The sequence below is a fragment of the Apiospora kogelbergensis genome, assembly GCF_038363985.1.
Source record: "Apiospora kogelbergensis strain CBS 113332 chromosome Unknown utg000005l_segment0_segment0, whole genome shotgun sequence".
Taxonomy (NCBI): Eukaryota; Fungi; Ascomycota; class Sordariomycetes; order Amphisphaeriales; family Apiosporaceae; genus Apiospora; species Apiospora kogelbergensis.
Window position 1 is genome coordinate 3,294,594 of NW_027117422.1, and position 15,783 is coordinate 3,310,376.

The following is a 15,783-nucleotide window of genomic DNA, read 5'->3' on the forward strand; positions in this document are numbered from 1 at the left end:
ACGCCCAAACAAAGAAACCAACACCGTATACTGCAGTTTTTAGCAAAATCATTTGCCGTCGTCAAGGCTACTTTTCATCTAGAGCATGCCGGATCTTTTTGACATCCAGCCGATTGATCGCTTCGCTGGCGAGTCGCAGCCAGTCAAGCGCCCTAAGGTGAGAAAGCCAGCGCTACATTGCTTCCAAATCCGAGCAGGATTCAGGGGTCGCATTAGTGCCCAATTCGTGAGCAAATGGCTGACGCTTTCCATAGGAATTCGCCTGCTTTTCATACGACGACAATCATGAGTTCCATCTGGGGGACTCCTCATTGAGATGGTACTATCCGCCCCAACTAGGTACAGATCTGTCACAGGGTTTTGAAAGCTTTGACAAGCACGATGGCTCCCAAGATGAGCATATCGACAGCCTGCTCAAGGCCATCATTGCGCACGAGCAAGAGGTGGGCAAGAAAATCGACTCTCAGATTGTCACATGGCGTGGCATGATGACTAAGGTGCCGAACCCCTGAGCTTCTCCAGCATAGGATCCTACTGACTGGCTGCGCGGTAGATCATGTCCTCTCCCTTTGAGGACCGAGATGGGTATGTCCGTTACAATGGCGAGCCCAGGACTGGATATCGTGAGGCTTGCTGACTCTTCATATTTGGGAAAGCTTCGAGATGAACGCTACGTTGTACCAAGTGCGCTTACCTGTGATATCCTCGATAGGAATACTTACTGATTCTAAAGCAAGGATTGCATGTATGCATGACGACAAGCGCAGCCCCCTTCGACATATTGCAGGCTGACTTTACCCTCAGTTTCATCGAAGAAAACCACGCCTACAAGCAAGCTTCGATGCAAGAGCAGCAAGACCGCCAGAATGCTGGGAATCGTCGCCGGAATCAGCCACAATTCTCACCTGAAGTCATGACCTTCTGGGGTAAGCACCGCTAGTATCAATCAGCCCCAAACCAAAGCTAACTGCAGAAGGCTACAAATTCGAGACGCTGTCAACGCTACCTGCAACTTGGGGTGAGACCAGCAGAGAATACATTGAAAATCGAGATAAGGAAACTGTGAGCAACAAAGCGCAATACTGTTCCATAGTTCGAACAGGACTCGGCAAGTCGATCTTGTGCCTTGGTGGTGAAGTTGATGCTAGTAAGAAGCCGAACCACCTCCTTTCCCACTGCTTAAATCCCACAACTAAGCCACCAAACCTGCAGTCATGGGTGCGAAGCCTCATAGAAAGGGTGCACCGATCAACTGGGTTGAACTGAAGACCTCGGCCGCTATTCAAAATGAACGCGGCATGCAAAACTTCGAGCGCAAGCTGATGAAGTTTTGGATCCAATCATTCCTGCTGGGCGTGCCCAACATCATCGTCGGCTTTCGTGACCAGGGCGGCATCCTCCGCAAGATCGAGGAAATCCGCACCGAATCTATTCCCGCCAAGGCCAAGCAACGTAATGTCCAGTCATGGAATGCTGACATGTGTATCAACTTTGCCAGTGGCTTTCTTGATTGTAAGTTGCTAAAGCCGGAGGCTTAAATGCCGTGTGCTGTTGGGAATGAATGCTGAACAAAATCGACAGGGCTGAGACAGGTCATCAACGACGACGGGGTATGGCGCATTCGACGAGCCCCGGGCTCCAAGCAGATTGAAGTCACTCGGGTGGAAGAGGCCGGCCACGGCAAGATATTGACAGACGATTTCATCAACTGGCGTATTAAGCTGAGCCTTGACGAAGACAGAAAACACTAAGTGAAACTCTTCATCTGGTCAATGGACAAACTGACCATTCTGGTTTTGTGTGCCTTTTACCCTGTATGTCTATAAGCCCAAGGTCTGCCGTCGTCTAAAGAATGCCCCTGTTCGCCTGAATAGATACAAAACGCCGTTCAAATCTAGGTTTCCTGGAGATGGATATACATGATCCATCATCTTCTATCATGTCGAAAACAATCTATACAATACCAACAAACGCTGTCTAGTCCTGAGGGACAACCATTTTACGCCGCATGGGGTTGAACTCCGCGCCAGCGTAGTATGTCTTACTATTGGCCCTTTTTCGACTTCTATCTTAGTGAGATCGGCCTTAAACGCCATGTAATTGAAGAAATTGGTGATCTTGAAAAGAAAAAGTTAGTCATTGGGAAACGGACAAAAGAGAGTGGGGGTGTTTCCACGAACAGGTTTGCTGTGCCATCGTCCACCGCCGACTTCAAACCAACCCAGATGTCCGCCGAGCGAGGTACCGCAAAGAACCGCGTAGGGATTCTGCTTGAACTCGCCGACAGGCCATGACTCTGCTGCGGATATCTAAAGTGCGTTGTGTGAGTTCCATGTGTGGCGCATCGGGTTTCGTTGGGAGATTTGCTGGGTAAAGACTTACAGGGTCATCTGTGCAGTTGATGGCGAGATAGGGGATTCGGATAGCCAAAACAGCATCGACAGACGAGGCGTCTCGATAATAGGCATCTTCGGTGGGATAGCCCCAGGCTGCACACTGAACGACACGGTCGAACTCGTAGAGATAGGTGAGATTGGTCAGCTCGTCCATGCTGAGGTCGGTGAACTTTTCGATCTCGGTCCTATGCGTCTCTGCTAGCTTCTTCATGGCAGCTACCGACCAATCGATGACATTAGTATTGTTGAGAATAGCTCGAAACGGAGAGAGACTATGATCCTGAACATACTACCGAGGACTCTTGAGTATAAGTTGTGCCCCAAGAATGACCGCTTGAGTGCCTTGCTCGATAATTCCAGGTTCCAGGGATTTGCGCAAGCGATAGCGGCCTTAAGTTCGCAATTGGCACCCTCCTCACCCAAATACTACATCGATGGTCAATACCAGTAAGTTGTGATAACATAGCAGGGAGGGATGAAGGAAGGACATGGAAAGGAAGAAGGGTTCACGTACGTTGGTGAGGATGCATGCACCCAGAGAGAAGCCAAGACCAAAAAGGGGTCGATTGGGGAAGGTCCGGCGGAGATAGCGCACCAGCTGTCGCGTGTCCCACGTGGCACGCGCATTGTAGAGGATGCCCGTGGTGATCTTGCTCATAGCGCAGCCGCGCGAGTTGACGACGCAGGCCTCCCAGGCGCCGCTCTCGAGCAGGGGCGCGATGCCGTGGCGGAGGTACACCTCGTGGGAGCCGCCGGACAGGCCGTGCAGAATCACCAGCATGGGCCGGGCATCGTCGGACCCGATGCCGCTCGCGAGCTCCTCGTCGCTGAAGTAGGTGGTCCGCTCAGGCAGCGACGCGTCAGCCTCGTCGGCGGCGGCGGCGTCGTGGGCGACGAAGTCAACGGTGAAGCTGCCCGAGTAGCCGCTGTGCTCCGCCTCGAAGATCTGCCGCTTGTAGTGCACCGGCGGCGCCGCCTTGTTCGCGGCCGTCCAGCACGTCTGCAGGTGGCCATTAAACAGCAGCGGGTTCAGGTTGCAGGGCGGCACCGTCTCCTGGCAGATCTCTACCAGCGTCTTCGGCGATCCGTCCTTCTCGCTGATCTTGATGGGCGCGGCCGAGGCGTGGAAGTCGACGCTTGCACGTCCGAACCACTCCATTTTGTTTCGTTTTTCGCTTCTTCGAACTTTGCCCTACACCTTCCGAAATGTAGCCTTAGAAAGTAAAACAAACCACTCTAATGCGCCTTGGAACATTTGTGGTGAGAAATGCACTGGGGATTTTGAACTAGTAGGCGGTTCGAGGCCAATTGCGTAGGTTCCACCCACCTCGGTTGCTAAGCCGGTGGGACGTGGTGTTTGTTCGTTGTGGATAGTTACACACTTGGTTGAGCCTCGGTTTGTCCAAGTGAATCTACCATAATCTATAGACCTGGCGACCATCTCATGTTGGCGACCTGGGCCCATATATGTCGCAGTACCGTGCTGCCCGGCCCGGACGTTATGACACTTGGCATCAATCAAGCCGATGAGGCTGATGTCAAAAGATCTGGGTAGCAGGGATCTCCAGACCATGTACATACACATACATATATGCCCTCTGTTTGTAGGTAGGTTAGGTAGGTTAGGTACCTAGCATCTGGGCATGCAGTCGTATCGCCGCCACGTACACAAGGCACACGCTGTACCTAGTGGTCATCTATACTGCAATATAACCGGTTTGATCTTGAACCATAACCTCAGCCGTCCAGAACAGCATGTAAACCCCGGTGATTGTGATGATGCATAAGCAGTACGCCCAAATGCCCAAGTACCTGACCCTAGCAGCAGGAGAGTGCGGCTAAAGTTCCGCGGGCGAGCTTGGACTACGGAAATCCATCCATCAATCACCTGATCTACGTGTAGCGCGTGTTGTGGAAGTCATCTGTAGGGAAGCCATGGTCGAGTGCTTTCTCATCATTTGCACGAGGCTTATAATAAAACACGTTTCCATTCAATCAAACCCTGCTTCCACGACAGTCGCTTCTCGATCGAGTACGGCTTCAACGTCCGATTTTAGCCCAAGTATACCCGACAAATTCGAAGCACTGCTGTTCAATGGCCGGCTGAACAAACGAGGGAGTGGAAAGAACGACCGACTGATTGATTGGTGGACGATGCCGTGAGCGAAGCCTCGTCATGACCTATCGAGGTTCCTTCCCCGGTTCGGGATTTTTCAATGGCCAAAATGGCCAACCGTGGCAGCATCAGCCCTTGCATAACGGCTTCGATGCCTACGGTAATGCGCAGTCGCAGTTTCCGCAGCAGCAGCAGCAGCATCAACCTGGATACAACCAGCAATCGCAGCAGCAGCAGCAGCAGCAGCAGCAGCAGCAGCAGCAGCAACAACAGCAGCAGCAGCAACAGCAACAGCAGCACTACGCGCAGTACCAGAATGCCTCGTTTGCGCCCATCGGCTTTCCGCAGCAACCCCAACAGCAGGTTCAACCCATCAACTATTCGGCCGCACGTATGAACCCATCACAGGGTTACAATCCTCCTTTCGACCAACAATCGCATCACGCGAACCTACAGCAACAGCAACAACAACAGCAAGTGCAGTATCGACGGCAAAGTGCCAACTACGCGGTGCAGATGGGACAGCTACCGACCTTCGCCCAGCAGCCAAGGCCGCAACAGCCCAACGTAAACCCTACTACCTTTGCACCCCAAATGCAGCAGCAGCAGGTTCAACAAGCGCAGCAGCATCATGGCCAACCGCATTACCAACGTCAGCAGCAAGCACAACAACCTGCGATGAGCTGGCAGCCCATGGCCCCGCCAGCACCCTCCCCAACGCCATCGCAATCCATGGCTCTACCGGCTCCCTCTCCAACTCAATCCTACCAAACGACTCCCCAGACGAAACCTGCAAAGCTTCCGGTAAAACAAGAGCCGCAGTCATATCCGTCTCCGCAGATTCAGCAATACCAGCCGGTACCGTCACGGGTGAACTCGCCTCATGTGAATTCGCCCAAAATGGCCCAGTCACCGCAATACCCTCAACAACCCAAGCAGAATAATGGCAGAAACGGCAGTACGAGCAGTATCGCCGGGGCCAGGATGGACCATGCAGCGCGTGTATCCGCGAGCCCACGGCTGCATACGCAGGCCTTGCCGCGAAGCCCAAGTGTTGGCTCCACAAGGTCCCCTGCCCCTGGACTGCTACCTCACCAGGATACCAACTCTTTGTTGGTCTGTGTCGCCGAAGACATGTTTTCCGCAGCACGAAAAGGGGTGTTGCACGTAGCTGAGTCGTTGGACTCTAAGACGGTTCAGGAATATCAAAAACTTATGGCGACAGGCCTAGGCTGCTTGGAGTTGGTTTTGAACAGCAACAGGCTAGCCCCAAGGCTCGAGGCCAGGCTACAGCTGAGATATGCGAGTGTTCTGTGTGAAGAGACAAACAATATCATGGAGGCCGAGACTGCGCTGGCAAAAGGGATGGCTCTATGTGACAAGGTAAGATCCGTTTTGACATGATATCCATATTTGCCGAGCTTTATGATTGACATACTTATAGTATCGGTTTGCGGATCTGAAGTACTTAATGCAGTTTCTGCAGCTGAAGATGCTGTCACAAAGGAAAGGAAAGGCTGCAATCAAGGCCATAGATTCTCACGTTGCAGACGCTGAATTGTAGGTTAACGCCCGCCACGCAGTCATGATATCTCTACTCACAACTTGTTAGGCTCAAGCACACGCATTGGGTCTACGTTCTGCGTTTTTTTAAAGCCTCGATGTATTTGGAGTCTCCAAATCCTTCAGACGTCCACGCTCTGGAGAACCTTAAGGCCATTAAAGAATTGGCACTTCAAAGAAAGGACCACATCATTTTCTTATTGGCGTCCCTCTTGGAGGGTCTCGGCCTATTGAAGCATACCAAGGACGACAGCGTTGCCCGGATACAGGAATGTATTGCCCAGTGCTTACAGTATCAGCTAGATGAGTCGATTCATCTCCCACAAGTCGACATTCTATTACTCATGTTGGATTTTGCATGTAGCCTGCATCAACAATCTCCAGGGCTAATAGCTCAAAAGCTGCGACTTCTACAGCATCGTGTCGACGAATCTCTTAAAGACAATTCCTGGAGCTTAAGCGATACACAAGTACTACTGCCCGTCAAGAAGCAGGCTGCGAACAGGCAAGTGATAAGTGCTGACACCCTCGCTGTGATACGGCCTGGTCAGGAAGGCGACACGTGCGATTACTTGGTCATGTCGTTCTGGAGTAAGCTAGAAGCATTTGTCATGACGTAAGTGCTCTGCCCGGACGTGAAGTCAGAGGATTCAACTACTAATGAAACATAGATACACATATAGCGGTCTGGGAACCCTATATGACCAGCGACGTGCGGATATGAAAGTGTATGAGTTTTGGGATGAGGCACTCTGCCAGCTGGAAAAGAGTAAGGACACCATCAACCCCGGCATACTTGGATGGAAGAAAGCTAACATATTCTCACAGATAGTCACAAAATGAGGAGCGTTCCTACTTCATTACAGGAAGCCATTCGATGTGCCGAGTGGCGAAGGGAGCTAAAATGCTACGTTCAAATCCTCCGTGGTCTGCAACTTGCCACCCAAAGTCGGTGGTCGGAAGTCGGCCAATGCGTATCGCAATTAGAGAGCCTAGTTCATCCATCAGCTACTGGCGCCGTGGAGGGCATTGTCGGAGTATACACTTACTACCTCGGAGGAGTCTATCGTCAAGGAATAGGGCACCTCGACACGGCTAATTCGATTTATCAGCACCCTGTTCTCAGCATCAATACCGATGGCAGCCTTCAAGGCACTGGGAAGCAGGCCGAATCCGATGTTCGCTTACTTGCTGCATTCAACCGTATCTGGATCATGCAGCATGAAGCCCATCGAGATGACCAACAGACCTCCGAACTGCTCGAACAACTACGGCCCTTATGCAAACGCCACGCCAACCAGCACATCCGTACTGTCTGGCACATCGTTTTGGCTGCCACACAGACCGAACCTGCCCTTCCAATGACGGAGTTGAAAAGCCACCTGTCGTCGGCACTAAATGGCGCGAAGGCGCTTGGTGATGTTCTCAACTTGTCAATCGCACTGAATCTGATGCGAGCGAAGCTATTTCACGACGTAGTTGGAGACCAAGCACTCAAGAGTGCAAAGGCAGGGGGCAATGCAAGCGAAGAGGAGTCACAATCTCTTGTGGATGAGCGTCGCGGAAGGCCTCCTTGCTCAATCGTACGAGGTCCAACAACAGCATCGAGAGGCCCAGGCCTCTTGGGATTTGGCGAGGGACTATGCTGGTAAGGCGTTCAAACAGAGCGACACGGCCCTGGAGCCGTGAATGCCGCGTAATTATTGTTTTGCATTATCCGACTTCCGAAGGATCGGTACAACTCAATTCGCCCCATTCGCAGAGTCCTCGGGTAACTAGCCTGGGCCTTCACCGGTACCTCCGCCGCCGCCACCCTGTCGTGAGGTCATATCTAGCGACTGGTCTTACGATTTGAGCAGCCCGGGCATCTTCGTGGTTGGTGCTCAAGCGACTCGAGCATTTGATGTTTACGTCTATGGCTGTACATCTACCATAGAAGATGATGTGCGAGCCTGTAATGATGACAGCAGCATTGCTTCACCCTTGCTCAAAGCCCCGACGAAGGATTCCTCTTCGTGAGATGGACCAGGTGGAAGGTATTGCACTAGCAGCAAAAAGACTCGTCGACCTCGCTACGGTCTGGCTCTGATGTGGACATGGACCAGGGGAGCGCCGTGGAAGAAAGGGCTACGCGGATAGCTATGGCGAAATACGTCTGGCAGCACGACACTCCTTCACCGAAGGCGCTCTCACTGGGCCAGGCTCACCGCAAGGATGGAACGCCTGCCACATTCGGACAGAGAAGTTGCCTGTCAGAGTTCCCAGCCGGCTGGTATCGAGAATACTGGCAATCTAAGATTAAATGAATTGACTTCCTGCGCGCCAACTCGGCGAGGCGTTGAAATCCACCTATCACAACCCCCAGGTTCTCCATGCAGGCCAGAGGGCCTTACAAAGCATGCCTTGTGCATCCATCCGTGAAATGTTGGACGACGACAGGGGCAGACGCAGTCAACCGGCCGAGTGGGACGGAGTGCAGTACATACATACAATGAAGGGGCCGGTCGGGGTTTGCCCCTCCCTCGCTCTCCAACCCCTGGCCGCCGACTTAGCCGCATAGGGCCGTTTAGCCTTCGCGTTGTTCGTACGACGTCGTAAAATGGACACGGGCCGATGTAGTAGCAGCACCCGGCATTCACTATTGGGCTCGTTTGTGAAGGTCGACGACGGCCACCACTTCTGGCTTGCAGCATAACGCATTGCCAGCGTTGCTTTCCCACCTGCACCAGCCAATCCTACAATGCTGCAAAGCAAAGGCGATACTAAGCAGTTGGTTGGTTCAAGGACTTGCCCTCCCCCTTTCCGAGTGCCCCGAAGACAAGACGGCATAATCCATGCAGATACAGTCACGGGAAATGGGCAAGATTGCGCGAACTTGTGAGGGTTTACTACCGACACGAAACATGTCAGGGACGTCATTAAAATTAGTCTCAATTGACTCACAGTGTTGAGGCACATGTCGGCGTATATACTCGGGCAGATCAGAAGACAACCCACGCCTCCCCGTCAGCTACCATGGCGCCAAGACTTTGATCTCCAGTTGGGTAACGGCCATAGATGAAGTGAAATTGCAAGGGCATTCATTATCCATCATATCCGTGTCAGGGATGGACAAGGAGAATAGAAGCATTCTGCCGGTGTGTTCGATGGAATGCATGTCGTTGATAGTCGGGCTACTTGGAGGTACATGCACCACAGTGAGGCCTCTATTGTGGCATACTGTGAGCATATGTACATATGTTGCAGAACAGAACAGCACACAGACACCTACCACGCCTAGTACATATGTATGTATATGTAGTCTGATTCCTCCATGCAGTGTAACTTCAGCCTTGCCCACTCTTTTTTTTCTTTCTCCCCTTCCCTTCTTCGTCTCTGTCTTTGCATCTCTACTGTCTGCGTCTCTGCTTTTAATTCCCTCTTAATGTGATACACATATATGCGTTCCCGGCATATCTTCCGGATGCCTGCCGCGTTCCCGCATTGATGTACTGTACTTTGCTTGGTACGTGCATCTGCTATGGGCAGCCCCGGCGGGCGCAACGCAACACGGAGCAATGCGATTGCATGGGTCGAGTACGGTACATGCAGGCAAGTACAGTATGGGGCGTGAGGGTCCATGACCCATAGCTCGTTGCTGTCATATGCCAAAAAAAATTATAAAAAAGATAGAAAACCCCGTATACTCGTATGTATGTATGTATGTACATATGTATGTGATTGCGACGGGTGGGACAGCGAAAAACGCAAGGGGGGCGGCGGGCCTGGCACCTGGGCAGAACTGGGGGGATGCAAGCAACAACCGAACTGCGGGAATGAGAAGAGAGAGCGGGCGACGGGCGACTGGCGACTGGCGAATGGCACGATGAAAGTGGGCTTGGCCTTTGTGGCGCAAACGAGAGGAACGGTGCAGCAGGAAAGCCCATCGGCTGCCCAATACATATACGGCATCCAGGCCCGGTTTCCCCGTCTCCATGCCCATGGCCCAAGCGAAGTATCGAGGTACTTGTTTTTCTCAACCCGACTCTTTTCATGACCCCGATAGCTCCGTGCCGGCGGGATTTGGTGGAAAGCGGGCACGGGTCTGCTTTGCTGTCGGTGAAACCCCATGTACCGAGCTTGCATTTCTTATTTCCCACTGGCAGGGGACAAGGGGACACTCCAAAAACGTACATATGCCGAGGCCGACTACTTCTGCCGAGGGAAAGCGATATCACCTTCTTTCTTGTTGCTGTGCCACACGCTACGGGAACTGCTACGGAGAAACCAGGGTACTTTTTTCTTCTTCTTTTTTTCGGGAAAGTTAAATAAAATAGATAAAAAAGATAAAGTTACGGTTACACTATATGTAATGTCCTTTTCGATGGCAGGTACCGAAACCCATGTACTGTCACACCTTCCCATCATCTACATCTGCCCATCTGCCCATCTGCACATCTGCACACCTATTAGATATGCCAGGATAGATTGTGTCTAATGCAATGGCAATTACAGCTGGACCTGCAACCACAATCAACTGCCGGGGTTCGTGGGACGAGACAGAAATAGAATATCGACCAGCACGTCTCCCATGTACATGAGGCAATCTCACGCAAACATCTGCATCACACGAGACCCAGAGATCCCCTGCCATGAAACAAAACGTCATTCATCAATCTTTTTTCTTCTTCTATTTCTTCATAACACCGATCGGCAAGTAGCATATCATGTTGCCGTGCTGTCATCCGACGATGGGGACCCAGCGAGACTAGGTCGGATAGGAAGCTAGAAAGGGGGGTGGCCGCACACACACTGGCTATCTAATTGGCTGCAAGGGGTGTTCCTGCCTTGGAAAGACGACAGCACAGCACAGATCGCCATCTTTTCCCGGTGCGCAGTGGCCTGACATTGGCCGCCCCTTGGAGAGAGGGGGACGAAGTGACGAGACACACGTACGTACTTGAAAACCTATCCACTCGTCTTGGGTAGTTGTATGCGACTTTCTATCAACATGTGATTCAATGGGCGCTTGCTATAATTCCCACGGGTATTGGAGTTTGGTTCGTTGGCTTCATATCGTACAAGTAAGTGGGCAGGATGCTCTGGGTATACATGAAGAAGAACAAAGGTTTTAAAACTGGGCTGCATCGCCCATGTGTAGAAAAAAAGAATAGATATGGAGGTCCCCAAACCACACACATCACACAATGCTTCTCTTAAACAACCGCTGCCTCCGTATCGCCCAGTGTCCCGGCCGTGATGTATATATACATATATGTATCCGAATCGTTATGTACTCTTGTATTCCAAGTGGGATGCAATAATATGCGTGTTGTTATGAATATCAAAGAGTTGCTGAGAACACCTCTAGGTGTAGGTATCTCTTGCTTTAAGCTCGGGTTTGTCGTTGCCCGTATATGGCGTCGAGGTGGGCCGGAAATCGAGTTTCGAGTGCTTCAGTCATCCGATACATGACGTTGCTCCCGTCGTGGGTGCCCGGCTTTCGATAGATTTCGCAGCCGGGAACCGTCTCGTCCAGGGCCCCAGCTCCTCTCTCATGGAGGAGGGTGAGCTTCTCCATCCTCTCGTCAAGCTGCTCCTTTTGCACTTTGGTGTTCCCCCATTTTGATGATATCGCGTCGCAGAGCTCTTTGGACGCCGTGATTTCTTGAATCGAGCCCGGTAGCGAAGTCATTGATCCCTTCGCCGTCATTATGTCGATGGCCTCGATGGCTGCTTGCACTGCAAACGTCGTGGCAAGGTAAGGAACCTGCGTGTTTCGCCTCTTCACGAGTTGATCGCGTAGTGCGATGGTGGCAAACATTAGATCGCCTGCGAGGGACAGACACTTTTGAGAGATGGCGTCTGCCTGGAGCGTCCTGGCAATCTCGGACTGCGCGTGACGTGTGAACTTGGTGCGTGTCAGAAGATGCACGAGATGTAACGTAATCAAAGTTCCGCCAACGCCGTCCTCGGTCGCCTCGGCTAGATTCGGATCGGTAAATCGAAATTTCGGCGGCAGGGCATCGCCGTACTGCCGGAGCCTCTCCGATATCCTTTCGATGAAACGGGGTTCCGCCTCGACCGGGGCAGCCCCCAGAGCCTCCCCTATGTACACCAGACAACACTCGGCCCCATATCTCGATGATATTGATCAGATACCCCATAATCCCAATCGAATTAGACGAAGGGATTTCCCGGCTCACGTCAAACATGGGGGTTTCGGGGACACTGCCCATGTTGTCGTCAAACAATGTCTCGTCGTGGGGAAGCCGAAGAAATATGTCTCGCGTTTTCAGCAAGGTTGGCCGCGACGGAAATAGACCGTTAATTCTCTCGAGGATGTAACAAGAAAACAGGGTCCTTGTCCTGCACTCTTCAAACGTAGTCTGGTTCATGGTGTAGGGAAGCGAGTCGGGAACCAGCTCGTCCGGGAGCTGGCACAACTCGATGTTAAACCGGAGTAGCAGAGCAACGGAAATTGCGCTCGCCAGCATCTCGTAGCTGTCAAAGGCTCGCGAGTTTGCCAGATAGAACAGAGAAAGGACGAGTTTTGTCTGGACGAGTTGCAGGCCGGGGGCACTCCTGTCGCACCCAAATCGTGCCACTTGCGCATACTGCTGTGCAAGATGCCTGGGACCGCCGTCCATGTGCACGCCGAAGGCGAGCATGCTATAGAGGAGCATAAGGTCTTCTGGAGACTTGGTATGAGCATTATTCTTCACCCAGGTTTTAAAGAGCCGAGCCGGCAGAAAGCGCAGCGCGGTGGTCTCGATGTGGTTGAAAAAGGATGTGATGGCAGTGCTTGTGGCATGAGGATCAGAGACGTACGGATTTGTCTGCCAAGTACGGCAGAGAATATCCTCGTGTATGCGAGGTAAGTCACGTCTCTGCCATGCAAGATTTGCTTTTTGAAACTTGGGGGGCTCAAAGAACCGTGTGCTGTCTCTGCTCTCGGGGCGGTAATGGTCATAGTCCATACGCATCCTCTTGGCCGGCACACCAGGGAGCTCAGGAGATGGGTGAGGGAGTGCTGTGGTGCGGGGAGATACGGAGGAGCTCGATGCACTTCTGGGTCTGCCTGGCTCGGCGGATCGAACTTGAGTGCCAAAATTGCGTGGAACCTCGGCCTGCCCGCTGGGAGATGTAACGGGTGACGTGTTGTGGCCGCCCCGAGGACTAGATAGAATCAGTAAGTTTACGTCCGGGTGTAGCATTTCCCAGGGGGGCAGCTGAGATACTTACGCATTCTTAAATCTGCATGTCCTCCCGAACTTCTCGCATTGTACGCAACGAGGGTAGTCAGGATCGCACTTGATCTTCTTCTCTCGGCATGTTAAGCATGCGATTGCGAGGCGCTTCCTGGGCTTCCCTGCTTTAGTTACTCCCCAGTGTGCATTGACTTGCTCGCCATCGATAACCGTCTTGCAGTGTGTGCCGTCGTCGTAGAAATAGCAGGTACCCTCTCCAGGCACATCAGCTTGTCGGACAAAACGTGGAAGAAAATGAGTACCCGTCCAGATCTTCGGCCCCAAGCCATCTTTCACGGGTGCGCCTTCTGATACGGTAGTGCTACTTGTTGCAGGCGAGTATCCCGGGACAGCCGCTGCGCGCATGTGGTTTTGCTCTCTGAGACCCGCCATGGAGTCGTGGCTCATCTTGTGGCCCGCCGGAGCGTACTCATAACGATCATTGACTGGGCGAAAAGAAGGGGTTGGATCCCTGGTGCCAAAGACGTACTCTGGTCTCCTGTGATCCTGGATGCTAGACTGCGAGCTCCACCTCGTCTCTTCACGTGCGAAGCTCTGCGACTGCTCCATATCTTTTGGCCTTGGTGAGATGGGACCTGGGAACTGGGATCCAACAGAGGGTAATGGCACTCTTTCTTTTTCGTGCCTTGGCTCGAATACGCCACGCTGTTGTGGTGCCGGGGTTGTGGTGGTAGGAAAATAGGACGACGAGTTGTGCCTCTCCGGGTTGGCAGCCGCCGAATGGGGCCGGTCCAAGGGCGAGTAGATGGGACTGGGCCTTTCCGACCTGGGCGAATGTAGTGGTCGTATCTGGCTGGGAGGGCCGAAGATGCTACTTAGTGATGGTAGTTGTTGCGGTGGTGGGTTCTTTGCGCCGCCATTGCGCACCTGGCTCTCTTCCGAGCTGTTTCCTGTCGTCATATTGGGCTTGGTGCTCATATCATAACTAGACATAGGAGGCGAAATAGGTGCTCGTATCTCACGAGAATCCTCTGTCAATGGCCTGAAAGGGGGCTGATATCCACGAGCGCCCTCTACCTCGGGCGGAGGTGTATCTTGGGTGTTGGAGAGATGATGGTGAAAGCCTGGCCTAGGATAAATACCCATCAGGACAGTACGTCGCGTTTTCAATACAGTGGCATATCCCCCAGTTGAAGCAGCTCTGGTGTTGGTCAGGTGCCTGCAGAGGGCAGCAGAGAAATAGGAGCCAAAGCAGGCGAGATGTCACAGGCCACTTGTTAGGAGAGTTGGTTGTTGAGAACTGCCGGTTAAAGGTTCTCTCTCGGGTTGTGTCGTTTGCGCGTCAAGCACCAGTCGTTGCCTTGGGCGGTATCCGGATAATTGGACAAATAGACGCTTTCTCAGGTCTTGCTCGGTATGTGTAAGTGTCGTCGATCTCTGGAGACGTAATACTTAGGAGAAGATTCGAGTTTGTTTGTTTCGTATTAGTTGATCCAGGTTGGAACAGGCAGGAAATGGCAACTGTCAAGAGAGATGCTTGACGGGAGAAGGATATCCCAGTGGACTTATGAGCAACAAGAAAGCACTGCTAGACTGGACCAAGCCGCTCCGGGTGTCAGTCGGGACTATAGCGACATTTGACCGACTCGGCAAAGCAATGGCAAACGATTCGAGGAGAAAGAACGGGCCAGATAGAAAGGGAAGTCGGAATAGTCGTGACTAGAGGGTACGTAGTGTGTATGGAGTAACAAGTCCCTGGTCCGATCGGGTGGCTCTGGCTGTGGTGGTCAACGTCCCTGGGCCGAGCTGGAAGGGGAGCCTTTATCGAGGACAAGACTGATGAGTACAAGATGTAACAGGACGGGACGTGGCTTGACAGTCTGCCCAGATAGTAGTGGATTGCGGAGGAGACAGTTGACACCCTAGTCGGCTAGCTCACCCCGGTCCGCCAATCTTCGGGACCGAGAGAGCAGTTCAAGGTATGTATATATGTATGAGGTTTGTAGAATCTGAGCAAGCAAGCAGGTACTTTGTGCAGAGTAATGCAAAAGAGAGGTGGGTGCTAAAGAGAAGAGAGCATGGAAGCGACGAGCTAGGCTTGGTCGACACAGCTTCGCGTGTATGTTTTAGGCAAGCACTAAGAAGGACCCGGCAGTCTGACCAGCAAAAAGCAGGGGGCCCTTTTGAGGTGGATGCAGATGAGGAGGGAATCTAGGCATGTATGTACCTACATACGACTTGGTACGGTCAGTTACAAGTCGCTCGCAAACGATCTAATCAGAAACCATGACGAGGGTGGACACGGTCGGGGGGCCCATCCCATGGTAGCGGAGACATGGCTAGCATGGCTAGCATGGCACCTAGCAGATCGTATACATACATTGTGCGCACTGTACCCGAGCAGGACCTCCTCTGGTCCTGGCAGCCTCTGGTCCGTCCTGGCAGCCTGGACCTGGACCTCTCTCCATTGCGGCGCGGCGGGGGACGATGGAGCAAGTTGGCATAGGCCTGGCCCATG

At 52.6% G+C, this 15,783-nt stretch overlaps 4 protein-coding genes across 4 annotated transcripts; 2 read left to right on the top strand and 2 right to left on the bottom strand.

The window, feature by feature from the left end:
* Positions 1-85: 85 nt before the first annotated feature.
* On the top strand, positions 86-1,751 carry PG998_007677 (RAI1-like protein; the record flags this gene model as incomplete). The annotated part of the gene is made up of 9 exons (XM_066874493.1): positions 86-157; positions 255-497; positions 554-585; positions 657-684; positions 738-745; positions 805-926; positions 974-1,147; positions 1,213-1,512; positions 1,582-1,751. 9 exons carry the CDS (start codon positions 86-88, stop codon positions 1,749-1,751), a joined length of 1,149 nt encoding a protein of 382 aa, XP_066730438.1.
* Positions 1,752-1,977: 226 nt separating this feature from the next.
* On the bottom strand, positions 1,978-3,555 carry PG998_007678 (uncharacterized protein; the record flags this gene model as incomplete). Its single annotated transcript, XM_066874494.1, has 6 exons — positions 1,978-2,019; positions 2,046-2,117; positions 2,181-2,309; positions 2,383-2,612; positions 2,687-2,822; positions 2,911-3,555. 6 exons carry the CDS (start codon positions 3,553-3,555, stop codon positions 1,978-1,980), a joined length of 1,254 nt encoding a protein of 417 aa, XP_066730439.1.
* A 1,017-nt stretch (positions 3,556-4,572) lies between these two features.
* PG998_007679 (mitochondrial membrane protein) lies at positions 4,573-7,727 on the top strand (the record flags this gene model as incomplete). The annotated part of the gene is made up of 5 exons (XM_066874495.1): positions 4,573-5,895; positions 5,957-6,072; positions 6,125-6,691; positions 6,747-6,844; positions 6,904-7,727. 5 exons carry the CDS (start codon positions 4,573-4,575, stop codon positions 7,725-7,727), a joined length of 2,928 nt encoding a protein of 975 aa, XP_066730440.1.
* Positions 7,728-11,443: 3,716 nt separating this feature from the next.
* Positions 11,444-14,225, bottom strand: PG998_007680 (uncharacterized protein; the record flags this gene model as incomplete). Its single annotated transcript, XM_066874496.1, has 3 exons — positions 11,444-12,181; positions 12,261-13,233; positions 13,300-14,225. 3 exons carry the CDS (start codon positions 14,223-14,225, stop codon positions 11,444-11,446), a joined length of 2,637 nt encoding a protein of 878 aa, XP_066730441.1.
* Between the last annotated feature and the right edge of the window lie 1,558 nt (positions 14,226-15,783).